General features: G+C 45.9%; 1 protein-coding gene across 1 annotated transcript in view; it reads left to right on the top strand.

The window, feature by feature from the left end:
* Positions 1-16,289, top strand: part of Kdr (kinase insert domain receptor) — a 44,808-nt gene that overhangs the window by 27,180 nt on the left and 1,339 nt on the right. The window contains exons 19-29 of the mRNA XM_051170901.1: positions 688-801; positions 1,323-1,411; positions 1,941-2,094; positions 4,099-4,196; positions 6,395-6,517; positions 6,657-6,768; positions 6,983-7,082; positions 7,449-7,554; positions 9,020-9,171; positions 14,003-14,102; positions 14,585-14,670. Of these exons, the coding sequence (XP_051026858.1) occupies positions 688-801; positions 1,323-1,411; positions 1,941-2,094; positions 4,099-4,196; positions 6,395-6,517; positions 6,657-6,768; positions 6,983-7,082; positions 7,449-7,554; positions 9,020-9,171; positions 14,003-14,102; positions 14,585-14,670 (1,234 nt within the window). The remainder of the gene's footprint in view (positions 1-687; positions 802-1,322; positions 1,412-1,940; positions 2,095-4,098; positions 4,197-6,394; positions 6,518-6,656; positions 6,769-6,982; positions 7,083-7,448; positions 7,555-9,019; positions 9,172-14,002; positions 14,103-14,584; positions 14,671-16,289) is intronic.

Below are 16,289 nucleotides of genomic sequence, written 5' to 3'. Positions count from 1 at the left end.
ACAAAGACACACACAGAGAGAGAGAGAGAGAGAGAGAGAGAGAGACAGACAGACAGACAGACAGACAGAGACAAAGACACAGAGAGAGAGAGAGAGAGAGACAGACAGACAGACAGACAGACAGACAGACAGACAGACAGACAGAGACAAAGACGCACACACACAGAGAAGCTGCACACCACAGGGTGTGTATGGTAGTCAGAGGACAACTCGCAGGAGCCAGTTCTCTTCTACCATCATGTAGGTCCAAGTGTTTGAACTTAGTTGTTAGACTTGCTGACAAGCGCCTTTACCCACCCCGCTAGCTCACTGGTCCCTAGATCTGAGAACATGTAATGTATAGGAGGCATTAAAATGGCAAGACCCTAAGCAGCCTACCAAACATGAAAAAGAAAAATCCAGTTTTATAGAGACTCTGGATGAGAATCTATTGCAGATATGTTCCGTGTTACAGGAAGCGCCTCCTTAGAGTCCTTTAAATACCAATCATTCAGGGTTTGCTTAAAGTAGAGCTTTGATTTCTAATTAGAAGGCAAGTTTACATTAGATATTTCAGAACCCACTGTTGCCCTGTTACATAGCTATAGCCATGCCACACAGGGAGAGTGAGCTGCACCGTTAAATGCATCCATCATCCTGTGGCAACGGCCACGCTTAATGGTTTTCGTCTTTATCCCGAATCTGTAGAAGGAGCAACACACAGTGAGCACCGAGCCCTCATGTCTGAACTTAAGATCCTTATCCACATTGGCCACCACCTCAATGTGGTCAACCTTCTGGGTGCCTGCACCAAGCCGGGAGGTGAGTGCCTGCTGTGGGTCCGCTTGCCTGCGCTTACCTTCCAGCTCGCTCTCTGTGAGTGTCTGAAGGGAGCAACGCTTTGCAGAGTCCCAACTGTAAGATATACCTCGGGGAAATTTAGTGGGTGCTGTACTCAAACGGTTCCGCAGCATCCTTTGAGTTCAAGGATGGCCTCATCATGGAGATTTGCTACTTGTAGAGTAAGTGTTAGATTGGGAAGATGAGCGCTGCCCAAACTTTGAAAGGAAAGATGCTTTAGAGTCATCTCCCATTCCTCCCACCCCAGAGCCGTCTCAGCTGATTGCCGAGGTTTGATTACACTTGTCGAATTGTCTTTTTTGAAAAGAAAGCGCTACAATAAGAGGGGGTTGGCGTCGGATGATTTCTACAGCCCTGTTCCAGTGAAAGGTTATACGAAGCCTTCTTCTAGCACAGTTTTGGGCTTATTCGTATGCTAAGTATAGAGCTGGAAATGTCCGTGAGGTGCATTTTCCTTTCTCGACACACTATGTTATTTGCAGGGCCTCTCATGGTGATTGTAGAATTCTGCAAGTTTGGAAACCTCTCAACTTACTTACGGGGCAAGAGGAGTGAATTTGTTCCGTATAAGGTATGTCATCTTCTACCTGAGCATGGGCCATACTGTAAAACAGAAGTGGTATGCGTGTGTCTTTTACTTAAAATTCTTTGCTTTATTTCCTTGGTTGTTTTAACTTCCTCTTTTATCTTCAGGAGGTTGTATACTTCTGGTATTCTATTTATTAGGACTTCTAATATTTTGTTTTTAGGACTTTAGCCATTATGATGGCGCTAGATTTGATTAAGGAGGTGTAGGGCAGAGGGGGAATTGTCTGTGGATGATAGTCTGTCTCCTTGCCATATTTGACACCGTGGAGAGTACATCCCTCTGTAAAGAGGAACTAATGCCAGTGTATTCCTGGGAATGAAGAACTTGCCATTTAACGCTGAAGAAGTAGTCAAAACCAGCCTCCCCGCTCCCCCCATTTCAACTCAGAGACTGTAGAATCCCAGAATTGTCTTTCTGGTTTGCTTTTAATAATTTTAGTTGTTTGCAATCTTGCAAGGCACTAGAGACCCTTTTCATATTTGGGGAATTTGCACACTTCCTTCTTTTCCAGAGCAAAGGGGCGCGATTCCGCCAGGGGAAGGACTACGTTGGGGAGCTCTCCGTGGACCTGAAACGCCGCCTGGACAGCATCACGAGCAGCCAGAGCTCTGCCAGCTCTGGGTTTGTTGAGGAAAAATCCCTCAGTGATGTAGAGGAAGAAGAAGGTATCCGTCCTTGCCGCCCATGCCTAATACACTCTCTTGTAGGGAGAGACGGTGACAAACTATTCAGCCATGGGGACAAGCTTCCTGTTTGAAAGGAATCTGAATTCCTAGGTAGTGTCCAGGCAAGCTTAACTGAAGTATGAAATCCCTAAATAGACGGTGAACTCTGCTGGGAGGCAAACCCTCCGCTGGAAGGGTTATCCTGGGACGCCTAGGTGGGCTAAGGCGTCACCAGCAATCAAATCGCTACTCTTGATTCAGTACTGGATTAAAATTTATTGGCAGTAGAGTTTTAGTACAACATTCCGGAAGGGGAAGGGAACTTTCCCATACTTGGCTAGCCTCCATTGCCATAGTGGTTCAGATCTAGTAGTGTGCCTCAGCAACACACAGAGAGCCCTTCAGTTCTCTCTACCCGACCTTTTCCAAGATGGGTTAGGACACAGCCATCATATTCGTCCCATTCCAGCTGGTTTCTCATCTCCCTTCCAAGCACGCTTTTGACTTGTGACTCATTTGGTTGTAATCCCAGTGACATTGATGGGTGGAGCTGGACCTTGGCCACACCCCCAATACTTCAGTCAGCTCTAGGACACACTCACTGTATGTCTGCTTTACTCAGAAGGAGCAGGCACAGCTGTGTTGACAGTGATGGGGATGCCTGGTACCTGATGCTCTTGGGAGTGTGAATTTAGACAAACCCACGCCCATTTCTGTTTCCCGGCCATAAGTGGGGGATCTAGCCTCTTTCTTGTAGAAGCGATGTAGGCAGCTGGTGGCTAGGGCTTGGGCTAGAGAGGCATGGAAAAGCTGTCTCGGCCTTACGTCATAAGGTCTGCAATCAAGTGGGTTGTGTCCCCTCTTGCTCACAAAAGGTCACCAGTGTGTTGGAAACCCAAGGAATTGAGGGGAAGGGGTGGTAAAAATGGCTTGTAATTGCAGGCCTGGACTTTGCTTCCATTTCTTTATCTGAAAAATGAGGAGAGTTTCGATGTTCCTGAAGAGCCCTCTAGCCCTCACACGAGAATTCATTAAGAAAGAAGTCTTAGCCTTTTTTTTTTTTTTTACTTTTAAATATTTTTTATTGAAAAATAAAATCATTCATATTACATTTCAACTGCTATCCCATCCCGTGCATCCTCCCATTCCTCCCTCCCTCCCGCTTTCACCCCATTCCCCTTCCCTATGACTGTGACTGAGGGGGACCTCCTCCCCCTGAATATGATACTAGTCTTAGCCTTTTTAAAAAAGCTAACATGGTTATTATGACAATCGAGTTTGTGTTTACTCTGGTCTTGTGTCCAGGAAGGAGACAGTAAGCCTTATCTCACCTGACCTAAGTTAGGGATCATTTTGAAATACCCATGAGTGCCTCAGTGTTTATTTGTGGTAGTTTGCACTGTAACAAATGCTACCAGCTTATGTAAATTCATCCTTCTTGTCTGTTGTCACTCACTCATATTCTTGGAGGAAAGCTTCCTTGACAGGCCAGATATAATGTGTTTAGGTCTGAGAGTGAGAGAAATAAATCTCTTTCTGGTATTTTTAGTTTTCTGTTGTGGACTATAGTTTGAACTTTGGTCTTTGTCCCAGGACAAAGCCCGGAGAGAGAAGATTTGATGACCCTGAATATTGTTGTTTTATTTTTAGAATTCTTAATATGAGCTATTGTTTTCCTCTCTGGGTTCATGGGGAAAAAAACAACAACAGCTTGAGATAGCAGGCTTTTAAAGTCCTTTCTCTCTTCCTGCTGTCTGCACGATTTCACCTCTATTCTCCCTTCTGGGTTTACTGGCTCCATCTGATTAAAATGAAGAAAACATTGTTTTCCCCAAGGAGTGTGATGAAGGCTAATAATTTGGGAGTTTGGCAAATGGGCAGGGGCTCTGCTTCTGTCTCCTGAAACTGACCCTTGGGTCTTAAGTAGATCAGCCTGGCTGACTTAGACGCAAAGCTCCTGCCGGATGGGAGTACTCAACTGTGTCCCCCTGCCTCTTCTCACAGCCTCTGAAGACTTGTACAAGGACTTTCTGACCTTGGAGCATCTCATCTGTTACAGCTTCCAAGTGGCCAAGGGCATGGAGTTCTTGGCATCAAGGAAGGTACGACAGGTCAGGGGGAAGCGAACCTTCTCTTCGGGTCACAGGCTTAGAAACGAGACACCTGCTTGCTTGTTTCGGGTTTGGAAAGTCATGTGCCAGTTTTAGGATTCTTAAAAGCATTCCTCTGGGGGCAGCTCTGCTCCTGCTAATACAAGGGGGCTAGAGATGTCATGAAATTAATTCATGAAAGTAATACTCATTGACCAACCACTAAGTGCTGGGTAGACTTCTAAGCACCAGCACAGTGAGCCAGCCAAGACAGCTCTGCAGCTTTCTGGTGTATATAGTGCTGGTAGCTGATAAAACAACCAGTAAGCAAATGACATATATGGAAGGCTAAGTGGGACTAGATGTTGTGGGGTAAAGAAAAGCAGGAAGGGCTTGTGGAATGTATGGAAATGGTGTGTTTGCATGTGCATATGCTAGCATGTGTGCACTTCAATGCTAAACTAGGTAGATTAGGAAGTCTTTACTAAGGGTGTGACATTTGAGCAAGGGCCTAGAAGAGGCGAGGGATGGAGTCTTGTAGATATCTCAGGGTAGCGGGGTCTATTTTTAATTTATTTTACATTCATTGCCATCCATCAAAAAGTTATTTGTTATTTTCGTAATTAGAAGGCAGGAAGGCCCGGCTTCAGATGAGGCCGATTAAAACAGCTAAAATTAGAAAGTAGGCCAAACAAAGGCTGAGGTGGGACGTGACAAGTGACAAATATTCCAAAGGTTGTAAACATCACTGAGGTGGGAGAGGGATTGGTGGAAGTCCCTGGTGACCTTGGGAAGGGGGAGATGTGTAGTAGGAAAGTTCGCATTACATTTAGGAAAAGCTCTCTGCTGAGGGCACGAATTTGCTGCAGGCTCCTTGCTGCAGGGAAACCTACTTTAACTGTTTCTTTTGTTTTCTGAATCATTGTAAGGTCTCTTCCCTTCCCCTGAACTGAAGTTTAGACTTTCTCACAGCTTCTAGAACCTCTGAATCTTAGACAGTTCTTATATTCTGTTTCTCAAGGAGAAGGGAGCGAACCAGGGTCCCACGGGATCTGCCCAATGAGAAGGGCCTTGAATCTTTTTCAAAGAGTGTCATTTTTGTAGGTATGAGAGCTCTCTCTTGAGCCAAGTAGTTCCTTCTGGCAACCAGAAGAGAGGCTTGATGTAGTTAGTGACTGAGGAGTTGAGGGAGGCGGGTAGAGCCCGTTCTTTTCTCCCATAAGCACCAGGCGACCTTTTTGGCTATCACCTGGTCAGCCAGCTGATAAGGGAAACTCTTCAGTTAAGAGCAAATTGGAGTACTGTCTACTCTGGCCTTTCCAGCTCTAGACAATGCTACCTGGAATATTCTGGTGCAAAGGAGAATGCTATACAGACTTGGGGTGCCGGGTAGGGCAGAGGCGGTGATTACCAGCTTCTGTGATCACCCCTGTGCTGACCTAGGACTCTCATGTAAGCTTTTCATTCGGGTTTTAAGTTCTCTGTGGGCTCATATGCCCTCTCAGATGGCATGCTTAAGCGCTTGGCTGAGGGCTGTGATCACAGTGGCCTAGCTGCTTAGTAGCTGAAAGTCAGATCAAGTTAGAGGGCAGACAGGAGAGAGCACCGGAGGAACCGAGGATCCGGAGAGGCTTAAAGCCAAGCTCTGGATCACTTTCCAGTACACTGTGGGATCTGATCCACTCCACTCGCGTTGGCCAGCCTTCCCTGGGTTCATCTGCGCTGTAATATCGAACACTTTGGAAGCAGAACTGATTAGCCTCCAGATATAGTCCGGCTTGTGTACCAAGTGGAATAGGAAGCCAACCATGGGCACCAAATCAATGAGAACCCTAAGCATCCACTCGAAACCAATCTATTCCGGGATCTCCTTAGCCTAACCCAGTGTTAGCCACATGGGGCATAAACAAAAGGCTGTGTGGATGTGATCAGAGACACTTTTTATTTTTTTAACGTTGTGTTCATCGGCGGTCTCTAACTTTGTCATTTAAGTCCAAAGGCCAGGGCTGTTTATGGCCTAAGTAGATGTGTGCCTCAGTAAAACACAGACCCTACTCCTGCCATGTTGGTACAAAAAGCCACCCCAGTCCTTGCTAATAAGTTGGTTCTCTGATGCAGGATTTTTTTTTTTTTTTAAGGCATGAGGTCACAACAGATGTAAAAGAGATTAGCTGTGTAGAGACTTACCACACATACTGTTTTCTTCACAGTGTATCCACAGGGACCTGGCGGCACGAAACATTCTCCTGTCGGAGAAGAATGTGGTTAAGATCTGTGACTTCGGCTTGGCCCGGGATATTTATAAAGACCCGGATTACGTCAGAAAAGGAGATGTAAGTCCCTAAAGATGAGCTCTGTCGTCTCTTCAGGTGCTGGGTTCCAACTTTGTGGATTTGTGTTTCAAAGTAAGAGGAGTGTTTTCTTTAGAAACTTGCCAATTTGGGTTCTGATGCTTTGCTGTCACCCCGTTAGGCCCGGCTGCCTTTGAAATGGATGGCCCCGGAAACAATTTTTGACAGAGTATACACAATTCAGAGTGACGTGTGGTCTTTCGGTGTTTTGCTCTGGGAAATATTTTCCTTAGGTACGTCACTTCTCTTTGACCCTCTCCTGGGTGGGAGTTTGGGAGCAAATAAGATGATAACAACTGATGAGCCTTTGTATATCCTTTCCTCTCTATATTTTACCTCCCGCCAAGTGGGATTTCTTGGGAGATTTAGATGGTAAAAATCAAGAGGAAGGACGAAAGGCTATGAGGGCTCCAAATCAAAGAATGTCCCTTCCCTGTCTTATTCCAGGTGCTTCCCCGTATCCTGGGGTCAAGATTGACGAAGAATTTTGTAGGCGACTGAAAGAAGGAACTAGAATGAGAGCTCCTGACCATACCACCCCAGAAATGTAAGACTCTGAAAAGTTCTTCCCACTGAGAAGGCCTCCGCTTGCGTGCATCTGCATCCTGGCCTCGCTTGTGCTCACGTTTCCTTTGAAGCCCTCCTTGGTTACCTCAAGCACGGCCATTGCAGTTACTTGTTATCTACACCAGAGAATTTTTTATTAAAGGTCGATAGAGGTGTGGTAAAGAAGACCTTTTGACAGATGGTTGCTCCTCTGGGTGCATCTGTGTCTCCTGTAGTTTTACATCTCTCCATAGCGTCTCAGCTCTTGGAAGGCTCTTTGCAAATATTTCTGACTCAAGTGCTCATTTTGACCGTTAGCTCTTGGAAGAATGGCATAGTTGATGAAACCAGTGTCTCCCTTGTCTAGGTACCAGACCATGCTGGACTGCTGGCATGAGGACCCCAACCAGAGGCCCTCGTTTTCGGAGTTGGTGGAACATTTGGGAAATCTTCTGCAAGCGAATGCTCAGCAGGTTTGTAACCCTCTACTCAAGAAGCTTGTCCAAAGAGCTCTCAGGTCAAGACTCTGTGATCGAACACTCTGCTGCCTGGGCATTTGCATGGCACCATGTTATTCTCTTGGAAGCTCTGCCTTCCAGTTCTGAGTGATAACGCTTCCTGAAAGGCATAGCTGCTCTTTAGACTGGTGAGATCCTAACTCGTAGCTTGAGAACAGATGCCTCTGTTCCATTCATACGCTGCAGGAGCTTGTCCTCTCCTCCCACCATGGGTCCAGCAGATCGATCTTAAGTCATCAGGCTTGGCGAAAGATGCCTTTACCCACTGAGCCATCTTGCTAGTCCTCACCTACTTATTTTTGTGCCATGTCTTCAGATGTTCTTCTAAAGTTAAAAAAAAAAAAACCTGTTGACCGTGATGGAACATGTCTGTAATCCCAGCATTCCTGAGACCAAGACAAGAGACTCATGAGTTTGAGGCTAGCTTGGGCAGTATAGCAAAAATACCTAAAAAAAATAAGCAAGCAAAACAAAGCAAAAACAAGAATCTGGTTGACTTACAGATGATCAGAAATGGAAAGAACTTCAGTAACTTTTAGTAAATACTGCAGGCAAAGCCCGAACAAACCACACATGCTAATTATGCAAAACCATGACTTTTGGCCCCTCTTGGTAAAATGTCAAACTCTCATGACAGCTCCACAGCAGAGCTCTGCCCTCTTGTTGTTAGAGTCTTCATGGTGTCCCTCACTGTAGTAGGGGCCAGTGGCTTCCTTTTTCCCTCTGCACACTTGAAGGCCACATCCATTGTCCTCAGCAAACTTTCCAGACATTTACATGCACCAGATCATCTTATTTTAAACTTTCTCTTGAGAAATGACATCAGACTGCATTACCCTTTCCCAGAATTCCTATAATCCTGCTACTTATTGCTTTTCTCCTTGCTGCCTTCTGCCTTGGACTGTAGAGGCTCCGGATGCTTTGAAGGCCTGGCTCCCGTGAAGGTCTTTGTGGAGAATTAATTTCTGGGCTTGTGCTCTCATGTCACATCCACAACCACTGCCTGCTTTCTCTTCCCGGCAAGCGTGGCCTCCTGTGCCCTCACTAACCCTGTTTTTACTTAGTCCCTTTATGAACCTTCTTCCACATATCCCTTTCAAGTGCCCTTTTGTTTCTGTCAACCCTTTCCCAATACAGTCTTGAAGTCTTGTCTACAGATATGAAAGCGCGTTCACATGCGCGTGCACACACACACACATGCACACACATACACACAAACACACACATACACACACACCACACATATACACACACAAACACACACATACACCACACAAATACACATACATACACAAACACACACACACACACACACACACACACACACACTGCGAGGCCCCCACCCTGCCCTTTGTTTTTCATGAAAAGGCCCTTGAAGGACAGCAGCCATAACAATAGCACGCTATGTTTATTGTTTCAGGATGGCAAAGACTACATTGTTCTTCCAATGTCAGAGACACTGAGCATGGAAGAGGATTCTGGACTCTCCCTGCCTACCTCACCTGTTTCCTGTATGGAGGAAGAGGAAGTGTGCGACCCTAAATTCCATTATGACAACACAGCAGGAATCAGGTACTGGATGGCCAGCATCCCCTCAGGGGGGCTTCAAGGCCAGTTTGCAGGGGGGCGGGTGGGGGCTGGGGCCGGGGATGGGGTGGGGGGAGGGTGTGTTTGGGGGGTGGGAGGAAGACACTTGGCTAGACTGTCACATACTGCTTCTAGCTAACAAGTTTACAAAGGCAGTGCTCTCCAAAAGTTCTGGAGAGTTGAGCCCCCTCCTATCTGTGGCCCATGTTGCTGGTGCAGTTCTGCCTTGAAGAAGTCTAAGCCTTGTTGGAGAAAATAATTAAAATGCCACAGTTCATTAATCTTTAGGGGGAGGGGGGAGAGAGAGAGAGCCATGTTACTGAGACATCTATATTAAAACGGTTGTCGTGTACACTTTTACTAAGGTGAATAAAAGGCTTAGGAGTGACTCAGGAAGAGTTCTGTGCAAATATGAAACATATCGAGGGCTCTCGAGTGGTGTGGATCCCACACACCACAGGCTGTGACCTCGGTGGGTCTGCACACTACATCTCAGAAATGTCTCCCCAGTCTGAGTTTCAACATTGTATTTACCTAGTGGGATACTTGAGTGTATTTAAAACAAATGCGCTGCGCTCCAGTCCTGGTCTGTGGAGGGGTCTGCAGGCAGCTTTCTATGTTCTCAGTCAATACCTGCACGCGAGGAAAACGCCCAGGGGGTTTCTCACAATCTTAGCGTTGCCTCTCCTAAACCCAGGACAACTTCACTTTGTCCTTCTGCAGCCAGACCTCTTGACAGCATGGATGCAGCTTGTCTTCCTGGGTGTGTACAAGCTGCAGGAGGAATAGGCACAGGCTGTCTCCTGTAGGGGCATCGCCATGGCTGGGCCCAGTTGCTGTGCTGCAAGGCTTAGGGGTGTTTTGCCCTGAGGATTCCCGCACTGCAGAAAGGGAGGGGGTGGGGGGAGAGAGAGAGAGAGAGAGAGAGAGAGAGAGAGAGAGAGAGAGAGAGAGAGAGAGAGAGAGAGAGAGGAACATGTCAACCAGTACACTACCATTCCTTTAGAACAAGAGCAGTCCATGCTTTCTGAAGAATTTTTTTCTATGTATTATCAGAATCTTGTCTATATAAGAGCTTAGGCAAGACAGAAACTATCATTTAGGGTGAATGCTGCATCTAGGTCTTTAGCTCAAACACCTGGGGCAGTGCAAAATATTGTGATTAAAGATGTAGACATGAGAGCTTGGTAAAAGCTGGTGTGATGCCTAGTCCTGCCTCATGGCAGCTGTGTAACAAGTCCCAAATTGTCTACCCGACACTCCCGCCCCGCAACACACACACACACACACACACACACACACACACACACACACACACACACAGAGTCAAGTTTCTTTGTGTAGCAAGGCAACAGCACTGGTGCTGTTTGTGAAAGGCCGCTTGGAGCATTGCATACTGTAATGTATTTCTAAGTGCCTGGCACTTGAAGGCACTTCATAAAGGACAGCTGTTAGGGGGTGCTGCTTCCGGTCCTGCCCCTGAAACGAAGCCACCTCCTCTGATCCCTGACTTAGCTCCGTCTAACCTCCTTCCAAGGAGAAGTTTTCAGAGAGGGAGAGTCTGAAGTTATGAAGTGAATCTCCCATGGATGCAAATTCCTAGTTCAAGTTCATCTGACTCCTGGCTTGGTCATTGCTCCCGCCACACTGTATTGCCTTGTCCTTAATGAGAGAGCCATTTGGTGGCACACTGTCCCCCTCTTCATGCCCTGCGACTTAAGCAGAGCAGGGTTTGGAGCTTGTTGGGTTCTTTGCACATGGTGCTAAGCAGGAGACAGAGTCACCTTTGGGTAATAAGAGGACCAATGTGAGGCTGACTCTAAAAAAGGACTGCCAACACTCGTCCCCTGAAGCATGGGCAAATGTGACACCGTGCTCTTAGCCCCACCAAGCTTGGCTCAGATTTTCTGCCTGTGAGTTTTGAAGGAGCCTCCCCAGACTGGGTTCTCTTTTAGCAATCCATAAACTGAAAAGCAAAACGGAAATTGGAAGTTTTTGTTTGCATCTCTTCTCAACTCCCCTGTTTTTCTTTTTGTAGAAACAAATGCCTCTGTTGCTTTACAGTGGTCTGAGTTATAGACACGTGAGCACACTCCACACAGTAGTGTGCAGCTTCTCTGAGGAAAATACAGAGGCTAGGACATTGCTTAGGGCACGTTCTAGCTATTTTCACACTTCCAGCCAAGTAGAAAAGCTGAGTGTTTCTTGCTTTGCTTCCCCCTAATACTTTTCAACTGTGTTGAATTATAAATGGAGTTGGGCAGGGGCATCACCGTGGGAGACCATCACTTGATTCGTTACCCATGTAAACTATTTCTAAAATATTTGCTCAACAGAAGGGAAGAGGCTGGGGAGTAGGGGCAGGGAGGATCACCTATGCCTAGACTTAGCTTTGTCTCCAATTTCCCCCGTGGATCATCCCTGGGCCCAAGTGTGTATGCTTTCCTCAAGAAAACCCGAATTCACGGGGTTCGTCTCTCTTGGAGGGCAGTGTGTGGACCATCTGTGGTTGCTCGGAGTTTCACCTCCGATTCCAAGCAGTTTACCAGAGACTTCTTTACACTTCTCTTGCAGAGCAAAGCTTAGCGATATGCTATTTTCCTCATTTTGACTAATTGCTAGTGGTAATTAAGTACCGATAGTGGATTGATGCCTGGGAGAGCCTGCTGGCTGGTTGGCTCTTCCTTGATTTGGCCATCACGTTAGAGTACTTGAAATGGTACTAGTCTTTCTTCACCTATCATCTGCTCCACACTCTGGACTGACTCCAACCCCCCCCCCCCCCCCCCCCCCCCCGCCACTCGCCCTGCGGTCGGTGCACACATGGGAACCAGAACAAAGCCATGAAAGTAGTAGGTGTTTAGTAAAGACTTGAGTGACGTGGCTTTGACTCTCTTCTTTCTTTTTCCATCCTGGCACTCCACCGGAGTCAGTGTGGAATGGGGGTGAGAAACAAGAGCCCCAAGTGGGCTTTAGAGCCTGCAAACTTCAGTATGAGCCCGGGGTCTCCCCTTCATCTGCCATTTTCCCATTGGGCATTGGCTTCCTCATCTCCCAGTGGAGATCTGTTTGGGAGACTGTGGGGAGCTGATTCAGGGAGATCTTGGAAAATGCTTTGTTATCCGTGAAGAAGCAGACAGTTTTTACCATTGGGCTCAGAGTTCCAGGATCTGGGTATTCTAAGGTAGCTATGTGCTACTCCTGCCTCCTCACTGGGCTTGGCTCTCCCCTCAGATATCTCTGGAATCCAGGCACTGCTCCAAACCTTATGCGCATTCTGGTCCTTTAATCAGATTCCCGGCTTTCCTGCTAGGTAATTGTGACGTCCCCTAAGGGGCTTCACTGCGTCTGGTCTTACCCTTTTCATTTATGGCCAACTTTCTAGAAAGTGCGTCTGATCATGCCAATCCCATGCTTAAAACCTCAGTGGCCCTTGCAGTGATAGCCTAAGATCCTAATTGTGTGCTTTCGGACAGGTGCCCCATGAGGCGATGCCTGAAGAGCGTTCAGCTCACAGCCTGACCTGTGGTAGATTCCCAAAGGCTCTGTCTTTGACAGTCACTGCTTTTAAGAACTGGAGCAGCAGGCAGGAAACGGGCTTTGCTTGTTCCCTGTGTCACATGTCCCCTTTCCTGTGGTGTCCCCTGAGTGAGGGTGTCGCTGGGAACCTCATCCTCTCTTCTGTGTCGGGGAGGAAATGATCTCTTGGGGAAGAGAAGAGACACTCGACTTCCATTCGTCAGCTCTGCCCCGGCGTCTATGCACTGTGCCAGCAGGCTGCTTGTCGTGGGACAAGAGTGAAGACTATGTTTATCCATGGGCATTTCCTGTAAAAGGCCTTCTTTCTCTATCTCCCTTTGAGCTGCAAGACTTTTTGGTAGGATCTCTCGACTCCCCCAATGTCAAGTGGTAGGCATGAGCAAGCCCCAAGGAGACATCCTGCCTGACCATCTTTGAGGCTCTTTTGGAGTTCAAAAGAGGGAAACAAATGCTGGCTGATAGAGCTTTGCGATTCCTAAGAACACTAACCTTGCCATTTGCTGTGCTGCCCACCTTCCTCATATCCTTGTACGCCACAGGAGGATAGCTATCGCCTATGTGCGTTTATAACGGAGCGACAGAACTATGACTCTCATTGATGTGTCAGTGTGAGACTCAAAGCTGTGCAGAGTGTCTTGAGACTCTGAGGCCTCAGCTTCTTTTCTGAGGCAGCTGTGTGGGCTAAAAGTTTGGCTGGGTAAGGCCCCTCCTCCCTCCCTATGTGTCCTAGGTCTGTATTTAAGCTGACTTGAGAACCCTGCGTAGAAGACAGTATCCCTGAGAGAGCTACTGTTTCCTCTGCCCAGGCCCGCCCTGTGAACATTATGTAGAACACCTTTCTTTGGAGATGGCAAAAAAAAAAAAAAAAAAAAAAAAAAAAAAAAAAAAAAAAAGGAACCATGGTAGCAAGACACCCAGAGCTCACTGGAGGAATGCCACCCAGTCTGGGCCCTTCAGAAGGCAGCTGCCGGTGTCCTCAGTTCAGCAGTGGGCCTCAGAAGCACCATTCAAAGGCACAGGGGCTCCTTTACTCTTCTTAGCTATATTATACTTTTAAATAGACTTTCACAGGAAATTAAGCTTTCTGTGCGTGCTAGCAGAGAAGGATTATTTTTTATTTTTATTTTTATTTATTTATTTATTTTTTTACCAAAGGATGTTTTGAAAGTTGCTACTAAACTTGTGGTCGACGGATAATGAACTTAGGTATCACTTGAGGCCTCCACAGCCAAATATACTGCCACTCAAATACAAATAAATATTTGTTCTCTTGCAGTCATTATCTGCAGAACAGTAAGCGAAAGAGTCGGCCAGTAAGTGTAAAAACGTTTGAAGATATCCCACTGGAAGAACCAGAAGTAAAAGTAATCCCAGATGTAAGTACATCTTTTATAAATACTTGTAGAAATAATACTGGGGGCGAAATACTAGCTAGATAAATATTAGCCTAAGCATTTGAGTCTTAGAACCTCATTAAGGCTGTCCTTGAGGGTATGTGCCATGGGGTCATTGTAGAGATGAATCTTTGGTCTTGCCATAAGAAAGGCACCTAGACCAAAGTTCAAGGTGGTGTATCTGTATGTCCAACTTCGCTCCAGTGCAAACGGTGTCACTGTGCAGGGCAAAGGAGGCTCCAACATCCTCAGCTGGGCCAGACCTTTCCTCGCTCCCTAGCCTAAGTCTGCTTCCTGGAAGCACTTGCTTCCCTTATGGCTTGCACAGTCCCTGGATGCCACACTCTTCCCCTCCCTGGTGGGCCAGTGAATCATATTGTCTCCTATTTGGACTGAGAAATGAGTTTAAAGTAGCTGGTCGTGTGTGTCCATTCACTGTGTCATCGCATTGCCTTCTATAAAAGGACAGCCAGACGGACAGTGGGATGGTCCTTGCATCAGAAGAGCTGAAAACCCTGGAAGACAGGAACAAGCTATCTCCATCTTTTGGGTAAGACACAGCCAAATAAGAAAGATGATTTCAACAGGATTTTTTTTTAAAAAGACCTAATAAAGACATTCAGTGTAGATATAGTTTTCCCTTCTGGTGCCTTTGAAGGTTGATGATGTTAATATCCTAAATTAGCAATTTGATAAAGAACTGAAATAAGCCAAGCAATGAAATTGATAAATCTGGAAAAAAAAAAAAAAAAAAAAAAAAAAAAAAAAAAAAAAAAAAAAAAAAAAAGAGAGATCTGAAGTGAATTAGAGTAACTGGTCAATTTTTCAGACCAAATCTATGACTGCTGTGAGACTTCTAAGCGTATTGCTGTGGGTCAGCGTATTGGCTGTGATCAGTGGTTCCTACCGCCCTGGCCAAATAGCAAGGACATCAACGGATATCAAGAGTGTGAAGGGTTAAGACTTTGCAGATGCTGAAGGATTGTCAAACCTGCACTTAAGGGGTTTTTCTCTGTAATTAAGAACGATGAAATGTAAATAGACACATATTTGCTTGTTTAATATATTTAACATGATTGTTTGAATCATTGCCTTTTCAGTTGTGGGAAAAGTATTAAATTTGATCTCAAGCCATTCCCCCCCTCCCTTCATGGCTCAACAGGAATATGTGATTGCTTTGAATAAGTGTACCTGATTTAAACATTAAAAAGTTATGAAAAGCTATAGTTATAAGAATAATGGGATAATAGCAGTTATTTATTTGCCAGTGGGCTCTTTCTAGGTAAGCATAAAAAGATTTGATGTACATTCAACAGATTGCTGTATGAGCTAGGAATCCCCATGGGTTTGGGCATGAGGCTTACACAATATAGCAATGGTAACAGTAAATTTTGGTGTGTTCTTTAGGGCCCAGTAGGAAATCGTGAGCTCCAATCACATGCTTCCTTCACCGACTCAAACTATACCTATTCAGAATGACGAGGTGGCCAATGCCACGCCATTGTTTGAGACACAAACTGGTTTTGGTGTGGGCAGTGAGGAGTTGGATTGAAATGGAAAAATAATGTATTTCTAGTTCTTTGAACCTACTTGAAACCATATCTGAACACAGAGTAAATAAACTCTTTTTGGTGTGGTTTTTATTATGAATAATGAGGGTAAGACCCCTTAAAGGGCAAACTCTGAGCTTTCCGTCCACACAGCCTATATTTGTTAGTTTTGACATGATTACTATGTCACTGAAAACATTCTCCAGTTGCCGCTGAGTGACTGGATCTCCAATTTGTCCAAAGAATGTGGTTTTGATGAGTAAAAAAAGCAGTTTTTGACATGTCTGGCTTTGACTGTGCACATTCTCCCAGGTTTTTTCCCCCTCTCTACAAATTTATTAACACCTTTCATAAGCCATGTAGACTCCCAAATGACTGAATCGGAAAACCACCAATGAACTTTCAGACCATCCCAATTCCATTTACTATCATGAAAGAGCCCCTTTGGCTCCTATCACTCTATACAAACTTGTCTGTCATCAAGGCCGTAAATCTGTTCCATTGGTTAAGGGCTCTGCATACCTCAGCAGAATTGCCTTTTATCTCATCTCGGCCTTGGAAGACTTGGACCTGAATAAGAGGACTTATCTGCAGCTACCAGCGCATGCTAGTACCTGAA

This window comes from Acomys russatus, chromosome 28 (assembly GCF_903995435.1).
Source record: "Acomys russatus chromosome 28, mAcoRus1.1, whole genome shotgun sequence".
Classification (NCBI taxonomy): Eukaryota; Metazoa; Chordata; class Mammalia; order Rodentia; family Muridae; genus Acomys; species Acomys russatus.
Note: the sequence above shows the minus strand (reverse complement) of the source record. Positions and strands in the feature narration are given on the sequence as shown.